The sequence below is a fragment of the Armigeres subalbatus genome, chromosome 1 (genome assembly GCF_024139115.2).
Source record: "Armigeres subalbatus isolate Guangzhou_Male chromosome 1, GZ_Asu_2, whole genome shotgun sequence".
Taxonomy (NCBI): domain Eukaryota; kingdom Metazoa; phylum Arthropoda; class Insecta; order Diptera; family Culicidae; genus Armigeres; species Armigeres subalbatus.
Window position 1 is genome coordinate 179200140 of NC_085139.1, and position 10065 is coordinate 179210204.

The 10065-nt window shown below is 44.1% G+C and overlaps 1 protein-coding gene across 1 annotated transcript; it reads left to right on the forward strand.

The window, feature by feature from the left end:
* The first annotated feature begins 1288 nt into the window (after nucleotides 1-1288).
* LOC134206784 (uncharacterized) lies at nucleotides 1289-6662 on the forward strand. The gene is made up of 2 exons (XM_062682508.1): nucleotides 1289-1954; nucleotides 2034-6662. Exons 1-2 carry the CDS (start codon nucleotides 1289-1291, stop codon nucleotides 6660-6662), a joined length of 5295 nt encoding a protein of 1764 aa, XP_062538492.1.
* Nucleotides 6663-10065: the final 3403 nt, after the last annotated feature.

A 10065-nucleotide genomic window follows, 5' to 3' on the forward strand; every position in this document is an offset into this window, starting at 1 on the left:
TGAAAGCCCGCCTCAAGCAGGTAGCTAAACTGATGTGAGTGAGGTCGCTAAGTTAATCGTAGCGAATATTCCATGTCGGTCGTTAATTGCCGACGGAAAAGTTCATTCCGTTACATTTTCGGACCCGTGTTTCAGATAGTGTAGGTTCGTTCTTTCCGCGTGTCGTCAATTTCCACGGACCTCGATCTTAATCAAAGGATAGAGGACACACCACTTCCCGCTCGGTGAACCGGATAGGTACGCGAAGCTGGATCGCCTGGAAACGTGTGCCTCTATTTGGTAGGCTGACCAAACGTACCGTATTTAACGGGACAGTCCCGTTTTTTAGACCTTATTGTGCTGTCCCGTCGTAAACTAAAAAATCCTCAATTTGTCCCGTTTTTTCATTGATTCTTCCAAAGAGCTCCAGAGTATTGCTGTTCCAGAGAAAACTTTCTTCTCTCCGGTTCAATTTTCAAACTACCACAGCTGTCACTTCATTTTTTTTCTGCTTTTGGACATGTCATTCTACGTTGACTACGCCAAATATCTGATTGTTGTTTCTGTGTATTGAAGATTTTCAGAGTTGCTGTAGAACTTTGACAGCTGCCGAATAACTTTGCGGAATCCGCAGAATGCACATTGTTAAGGCAAGTAGGACGTTAATTCGGTGCGACACTGCCCGATGAGAATCGAGGAGAATAAGTGACCACAACTGTAGTAAAAATATGTACCTACGCTAATCACCTTTGCCTATTTCCAAACGGAGATGAAATCTATCCTCGCAATACGCTCTCGCAGCATCTTATTGATATTATGAGATAGTAATAATTAGTTCTCTCCTAACCGCCGCCGGTATAATTGTCGGTCGACCGTACGGCCGTGTAGAAATTTAAAATTATTACAGTCCACCAATAAAGTGTATAAAGTGAAACACAAATAAATTAATTTGTAGTGACCGTATCACTAGTTTTTCTGTTCACGTTTCGAATAAGTTTCGCGGGTGCGCACGTTAGTGCAAAACGGGGAAAACCCAACATTTTGGTCCTTCGAACCGGATTCGTCGGACCCGTTAAACTTGTTACAACAGTGCGCGGATAGTGATTGTAGTGCGATATCGGCCATCGAATTGCCGGACAATAGATTAGTGCTTCTATTTGGTCCATATATTGTTCCGTTGGCGCGGAGACGCCATCCTTCAGTTAAAGTGATTGACCGGGCGGTGACCCGTTGAGAATAGATATAGTGCTTTGAGGTCTCGGGAGTGAGTTGCGCTAGTGCATTAAATAAGTGAAGTGATTTACTAATAATGCCAGTATCCGATCTACGAGCGCTTGTGAAGCAGGAGCGCCATGCGTGGATTACGTTGCAGAATATAGAGGAGTTCTTGGCAGCATACGATGAAGAACATGATAGATGTGCAGTTCAGTTTCGCATGAAGAAATTAGACGAAGTGTACGATAAATATTGTGAAGTGCGAGTGCAAATCGAAGTCATCACTGATGAAATAGACGTAGAAGACGCCGCTAAAGATGAAACCGGAGAGGATAGTACCAAACAGGTGGCCATGGCTAAGGCTCGGAAGAGAGAGAACGAGGAAATATTTAAGTATTTTCGGCTGAAACAGCAACTCTTTTCGAAGACGGCTGAAAACCCTAGAGATGTCGTGGAGCGGCAATCAGTAGTTGAAACTTGCCAGCCGTCAAGAATGAAGTATCCGGAGCTAAGACTTCCTACCTTTTCTGGGAAGCTGTCCGAATGGATAAATTTTCGGGACAACTTTAAGTCGTTGATCCACGATAATGGTCAATTGAATTTGATAGACAAGTTCAATTATCTCCGAACGTCATTGAAAGATGATGCGCTACTACAAGTCAACCAAATTCAAGTCACAGCTGCGAACTATGGACTAGCCTGGGCCACTCTGGAGTCCAAATACGAAAACCACAAGCTTATTGCACAGGAACACATGAGAGCAATTTTTTGCTCCGATAAAGATGGAAAGTTTCCAGGGGTTGAATCATCTTCTAACGACATTCCGAGTCAACCTTCAGCAACTGGAAAAGTTAGGAGAAAATACCGACAACTGGGGCACTCTGCTAGCTTTCATGCTTTCCCAGAAGCTGGATGACGATACAATTCGCCACTGGGAAACGTGCCACAGCTCAAAGGACATTCCTTCGTACAAGCCGATGGTGGAGTTCCTGGAGAAGCACTGTGCCATACTTCAGTCTACGTCAGCGCGAAGGAGCAGTGATTTCAAGAAGCCTCTCAAGAGGCAAATGGTTCACGCTGCAGTATCATCAAATGGAGGTTGCCAAGCGTGCAACGGTGGAGCACATTCCATTGAACAGTGTAGGCGCTTCGGGAAGATGAAGGTTATCGATAGGAAGGTTATTGTGCGAAAGTTTGGATTGTGTTTGCAGTGTCTACGATCTGGTCATTTTGTTGCGGATTGTTCGAAGCCAACGTGTGGCAGATGCGGAGGCTGTCACCACTACATGCTTCACCCATACGTTGCTCCGGAGAATCATGAGCAAAATTCGATTCCTCCCTCCTCCCAAGTCCCACCAAAAAGACCTCAAGCCGCGAACCCACCGCCACAGCAATCCAATCAGGCCCAAAACCGGAACACTTATCACAACAACCCACAGTCTACACAAACACCAAGTACATCTTCGCAAAGTGCACGTTTATCACCTCCCACCAATACTCCTACTGTACACCACACTGCTACACCACCAGAAACACATTACCACTCAAATATTGCGCTTTTGTCTACCGCTATCGTGAAGCTCGGTGACCGCTATGGAAACACCGTACTTGCACGCGCTTTGCTGGACAACGGATCACAGATCTGCATTATGTCTGAATCCTTGTCTCAGAAGCTGAGATTTCAACGTATGCGAGAAAATTTGCCTGTGAAGGGAGTGGGTGGTAGTTCATCAATCAGCAAGCAAGCAGTGTTAGCCTCGGTTTCTTCTTGTAACTCGTCGTACGTGTCGTCTGAGCTGAAGTTCTATGTGCTGTCGAAAATTACATCGAACCTACCGCAGCATAGTTTCGGTATTTCGTCTTGGAGCATACCAAAGGGTATTTCACTTGCGGATCCAAGTTTCAACGAATCTGGTGTCGTTGACGTGATTTTGGGAGCAGTCATCTTCTACGATCTTTTGTTGGAAGCACAACGGAAGCTTCATGGTTCGGGATTAATTCTGCGAAATACACAACTCGGGTGGATCGTTGCTGGAAGTGTTCCAGAAAATTCTGTTGTCAGCTACAATACGGTAGCTTCTACGCCCGTGACTACCGAAGAACTATTCGAGGAGTTAACTAAATTCTGGGAGCTGGAATCATGCCATACTAAAAGCTGTTTGTCTGTAGAAGAGTCTGCATGCGAAGCGATATTCGAGGAGACGACTACCAGAGCCTCGGATGGGAAGTTTCGAGTGACACTTCCGAAAAGGAAGCACATGCTGGGAAGGTTGGGAGAATCAAAGGTCATTGCGAAGAAACGATTTCTTTCAATGGAGAAAAGGCTGAGTGCCAACACCGAAATGAAGGCCTTGTATACAGCATTCATGCATGAGTACCTGTACATGGGTCACATGAAGGAGATAACAGGAGAAGATGGAGATTCAGGCCCAGAGTATTACATCCCGCATCATGCAGTGTTAAAACCAGACAGCACGACGACAAAATTGAGAGTGGTCTTCGATGCATCGTGCTCTACGGATTCCGGTGTTGCTTTGAATGACATCTTGATGGTGGGACCAGTCGTTCAAGACGACCTCCGAAGCATTCTGCTACGTTTCCGGTTGTACAAGTACGCAATTGTAGGAGACGCAGAAAAAATGTACCGGATGGTATGGTTGCACGAGCAGGATCAGCAGCTTCACAGGATATTTTGGAGAGAAGAAGTTGACGAGCCTTTACGAACTTACAAGCTTACCAATATAACGTACGGTACAGCATCAGCACCATATCTTGCAACTCGTATCTTGAACAAATATGCTGAAGAGGGCAGGGATCGCTATCCGGTAGGCTCAAAGAGATTTTATTCCGACGACATGCTGGCAGGTTTGCACACGGTCGAAGATGGCGTGCAGTTTTGTAAAGAAGTTCTGGAACTCCTGAAGGGATCCGGGTTCAATCTGAGAAAGTGGAACTCCAACAACCCACAAGTATTAAAATCGATTCCTTCTAATCTGAGAGATGACCGTCAAATACTAGACTTGGATGAGAAGGCAACTGTGAAGACGCTGGGCCTTACGTGGGAGCCAGCTACCGACACCCTGTGGATCAAAGTTCCAGATTGGAGGCCAGGTGGGCCAATCACTCACCGTGTTGTGCTTTCCGAGATTCTGTTTGATCCATATGGACTAGTTGGTCCGGTGGTCGTTCTAGGAAAACTTTTTCTCCAAGAATTGTGGAAGGCCAAGTACTCCTGGGATGAGCCGCTAAGCCATGAACTGCAGACACAATGGTTGGAGTTTAGATCCAATCTATGCGAATTGGATACAGTCTCAGTTCCACGGTGGATCGGTTTCGGAAGAGACATTATTTCGTGCGAGTTCCACGGATTCAGCGACGCAAGCGATAAAGCATACGGTGCTGCAGTTTATTTGCGCTGTATGGACTGGAACGGAGATATCACTGTCAACCTGCTAATGGCCAAATCAAAGGTTGCGCCATTGGAGGATCTTAGCAGGAGAAAAAAGAAGCAGTCAACACCTAGGTTGGAGTTATCTGCAGCTCTACTGTTGGCGCATCTCTATGAGACCGTTTCGACGAGCATGGCGATTGAAGCAAAATCTTTCTTCTGGACGGATTCTACAATAGTCAAATGCTGGATTTCCTCGCATCCATCGAGATGGCAGGCATTTGTGGCAAACCGTGTATCGGAGATACAACATGTCACAAAAGGTGGAGTGTGGAACCATGTCCCGGGAATCGAGAACCCCGCTGATATAATTTCGAGAGGGTCAACTCCAGCTCAAATAGCGAACAATTCTCTGTGGTGGGCTGGCCCAGATTGGCTGAAGAAGGATATTCAATACTGGCCGGCAAGTACTCACGTTCCAGAGCAGCAGTTTGATTCGGTGACCCTGGAGGAGAGACCACTAGTATCGGCAGTTCTACATATTCTGCCTCCGAACGAGATTTTTACGTTGCGATCAAGTTTGCTAAGTCTCATACGACTGACTGCTTGGATGCACCGGTTCTTGTTCAACTGTAAACCCCGGAACAAGTTCCAACGAAAGTCTGGAATTTTAGCTGCCACTGAGCATGAAGAAGCACTGCTCGTTTTGGTGCAACTTGCTCAATCAGAGAGCTTTCCATTGGAATTGTCAGACCTTGCATCGAAGAATGAAGTCAGATCCACCTCTAAGCTCCGAAGTCTCAATCCTGTGATGATAGAGAGTATACTTTGCGTTGGCGGCCGGCTCGGAAATGCTCCAATATCGTGCGGGCGTAAACACCCGATGATCCTAGACAGCCGGCATCCGCTTACGAAACTGGTCGTTAGCGATTACCATCACAGACTGCTCCACGCAGGGCCGCAGTTGATGATATCCTGCATCCGTGAAAGGTTTTGGCCATTGAATGTCAGAAATCTAGCAAGGAAGGTAACGCATGAATGCGTGAAGTGTTTCAGAGTGAAACCACGAGTTAATGAGCAACTGATGGGAGATTTGCCACTCGAGAGAGTTTCACCAGCTCCTGCCTTTCAAAGGGTAGGAATTGATTACTGTGGACCATTTGAATTGCAGCCTGCTACGCGGAAAGGCGCTCCGACAAAATGTTATCTCTGCTTGTTTGTTTGCATGGTTTGCAAAGCTGTCCACATTGAAGTCGTAATGGACCTCACGACCGCAGCATTTCTCGCCGCTCTAAAAAGATTCGTGGCCAGGCGTGGGAGGCCGATAGAAATATTTTGCGATAATGCTTGTAATTTTGTTGGAGCACGGAGACAGCTGAATGAGCTGCAACGAATGTTTCATCAGCAACAGCTGCAAGAACATCTGTCGGCGGAGGCCGCTCAAGACGGCATAACCTTCAAATTCATTCCAGCTAAGTCCCCCAATTTCGGCGGTTTATGGGAGGCCGCAGTAAAATCTTTGAAGGCTCATATGAAAAGGGTCATTGGCAACAGGATGTTAAAACCTGACGAGATGAGTACCGTCGTAGCACAGATAGAGGCATGCCTTAATTCGAGGCCCTTGACCCCACTCAGCAATGATCCGAATGACCTGGAAGCACTAACTCCAGGGCACTTCTTGGTGCAGCGCCCATTGTCTGCAATACCTGAACCCAGTCTTCTGGAGCTACCGGAGAACAGACTCTCTAGGTGGCAGTTGATGCAGCGGTTCAGTCAACTGATCTGGAAGCGATGGTCAACTGACTATCTATCGAATCTCCAGAGCCGTAACAAGTGGACAAGGCATAGAGATAATCTGGACGTCGGAACTAGGGTTCTTTTGAAGGAGGACAACGTTCCACCTCTCAAGTGGAGACTGGGACGTGTAACCGAGATCCATCCAGGACAAGACGGCAACGTGAGGGTTGTCACCGTTCGCACGAAGGAGGGTCTCTATCGCCGAGCTATCTCCAAAATTTGTATCTTGCCCATCCTTGATAACCAGAATGGTGAATCGTCAACGTCAACACAGCCAAACTAAGTATTCACGCCCCCATATGGGGCATCTAAGGCATCTTGCGATACAATCCGTCGCTATTGCCTGGGGGCAACCTCAAAGTTATGTATATAGTTTATTTGCAATCCGGAAACATTCTGACGCGTTCCCCTTCGACAGTGTTCACCAATATTTGGAGGAATCGTCATCTGGTCAGGAACCTTATCATCTACTACATCGCAGATTCACCAAAGCTAAGTACGCCCCCATTTGGGGCAACCGTTGGCGAATTCGTGGCTATTTAGCCACATCTGCCGAGGGGGCGATGCCCAAGTTATGTCACCATTCATCAATCTTGCATTTCGGATCCAAATCGCTTTTTATTTTTGGCAGATATGGATCATCTACGGCTTCCTGGTGTGCAGTCATCATTCTGATAATTGATTATCATCTCAGTTAGTATGGCCCCATTAGGGGCAAAATGGCGGATCGCGACACTGCATGTCGCATATGCCAGGGGCCGCATTTTAAGTTACGTTCATTCATTGTTAAGCAGTATTTCGGAAACCAATCGAATTCCTTTCCATCAGGATCAACTTCAGCATCACTTCAAAGCTCAACAGCTCATTGGCTCTTGACACGTCGGCGACGTCCGCATCGAAGTTCCTCAAATCAACCCTGAGACGACAACTGGTTCTCTGCAACACGACTTCCGCTAAGCATTTCACGCCCCCATTTGGGGCATACTTTGGCAAGGATAGAGTTTCGTCTGTTAACGCCAGGGGGCGACAACTAAGTTATGTTTCCCTCCATTCGAATGTGTTCCGGAATCAAACCATATTCTTCTCCGACAGGTCACGGAGAACCGAATCGATCTAATCAGCGGAAGTACGTGAGCAGCGGAGTCAGCAGAAGTTATCAAGAACTATTCAGATCAGAGGATGTGGACAGCATCAGTAGCGGTGAAGCCACTTGACGGACGGTCAACCTCACGTTACGGTGCACGAGCAAGCAGTTACAGTTGGAGAGTCTATTACATCGAGCGCTGATTCAGCCGAAGAAGATAATTTTTGAATTCATGTATATAATAAGTATTAGATTGAATTAGTTTCGAGTAAACTCAAGGCGGCCGGTATGTTAAGGCAAGTAGGACGTTAATTCGGTGCGACACTGTCCGATGAGAATCGAGGAGAATGAGTGACCACAACTGTAGTAAAAATATGTACCTACGCTAATCACCTTTGCCTATTTCCAAACGGAGATGAAATCTATCCTCGCAATACGCTCTCGCAGCATCTTATTGATATTATGAGATAGGAATAATTAGTTCTCTCCTAACCGCCGCCGGTATAGTTGTCGGTCGACCGTACGGCCGTGTAGAAATTTAAAATTATTACAGTCCACCAATAAAGTGTATAAAGTGAAACACAAATAAATTAATTTGTAGTGACCGTATCACTAGTTTTTCTGTTCACGTTTCGAATAAGTTTCGCGGGTGCGCACGTTATTGCAAAACGGGGAAAACCCAACACACATTTTTGAAAAGATCCGCAATATTATTAAAAAAAATTCAATATTATAGGCAGGAATCTTAAACCAAATACCAAAGCAAGTGGACGAAACTCATGAAAAATATGAGATGTTATATTATTAGTGTTGCTTTTTAAAAGAATGCTATTTTGCCGTTATGTATTTTGCATGGATCGACTTTTTAACAGTTAATGACAACAGGTGACAATTGGAGATTTTTTTTCATATAGTTTCATTTTAATGACTTTTTTCTGCTTATTTCGAATGCATTAAAATTTGGTCAATTTTATAAGTGGATTCAACGGAACCGGTTACTTGGTAGGCAAGTATATCCTGAATTTCAGGTCACGCCTCAACGTCAGGGACAGACATTCTAATTTTCAGATTAAGTTCTTATTCAAATTTTTTTCTTGCGGTGTAGGTAATTCTATTTTTTCAAATAGATTGAATATTTTCGAAACACTAAGAATCATTCAAAGTATTTCTGAATAATTCTGAATATTTCAAAATCATCCCCTGTAAAAAAAATCGACGACAAACAAAATTGAGTTTAAGACAGTTTTTAAACTGAGGAAAAATTTGTTCGGAATTTCGATCCTCACGTACTTTAAGGCTGAAAACTGATTCAAATATCAAAATTTACAATAATAATGAATTTTTTTAAATTGTTATACTCATCCATAGATTTTTCCTTACTTATATTCATGAAAAAAAGTTTTAGCACGGGAAATCAATAGTTCCACCCTATTGCTCTTTTAGCAATTGTCTTTTGACATTTTCAAGGACCGGCTTTAGGCAGGGTATTTTGATTATTTGTTTTGGTTATTGTCAATTGTTCAGAATTTAAAAAAGTTTTTGATATTGGCCAGTAATAAAATTCATGTTTAAGAGTAAATTAAAATAAAACTTCAAAATTCAACAATTTATCTAAATATATTTTGAAAAAATGCGTTATTTTTTGTTCCTTCGTGCTTTTTTCGCGACCCTTCGAGGAGTGAAATATTTGTATAAAAATATTTTTTCACAACTAACTTAATACAATAGAAGGTTATGGTGATGAATGATTCACTCTAAATTTTTCTCTAACTTCTTACACGGAAAATGAAAATTAGCAGCCACTTTCTCCGCACCTTCAGTTCGGCCAAATCGCAGCACGGACACGCCGGCGACCTCCATCGTGTTACATCGAAGTTAACGTCGCCATCGTCAAGACATTTAAGCCCCATCGTTTCCGCCGGCATCGAGTCATCGAAAAATCCTGCATAGGTACATGAAGAGCTTTATTTAACATGGGTATGTTTGTTCTTTTCCATTCCGTACGATTTAGTCGCGTCCAGTACGAATGAATTCTCTAAAATATAGGGGGAAAGACGGCTTTGGCAGGTTTTGTTCTATTATTGGCAGGGGGGTTTTTGTCAACCAAATTTTATGAAATTTGGCCACAATATTCTTTGATATGCAAAGAATGTTTAGGCCAAATTTGAGCCTAGTCAGTCATAGAAAACCCCCCTGCCAATAATAGAACAAAACCTGCCAAAGCCGTCATTCCCCCTATTTAAAAAGCTCGATTGAAATTTATTTCTTCTTGGTTGGATTCTAGTACGTTTAATGCCTGAACTGTGATAAACATTCTCACTACATTAAATTACTTTTCGTTATTGCTCGAATGAGTGAACATTCCTTCTGCGTTCCCTGAAATTCGTTCGAAGAAAGAGTCCAAGTAAGTACTTGCATTTCGAAATTAAATGTTATTATTCCGCTAATTCGAAAGATTTCATTAGCGAAAAAGTCTCCAAAAGTCGGGCAAATCAAACACGACCGGTGGTGGTCTTTCTTTGAGAGTGGCGCTTAAGCCACCGTTTTAGTAAATCCTCGAGAACATTCCCCGAACGGTTACACAAGGCGCCAATATGCCATG

What these genes read in the sequence shown, in the direction of transcription:
- LOC134206784 (XM_062682508.1), top strand. Translation starts at nt 1,289, where the DNA reads ATGCCAGTATCCGATCTACGAGCGCTTGTGAAGCAGGAGCGCCATGCG. An exon ending in TTGCACAGGAACACATGAGA is followed by an intron (nt 1,955 to 2,033) that starts GCAATTTTTTGC and finishes GTCAACCTTCAG; the next exon opens with CAACTGGAAAAGTTAGGAGA.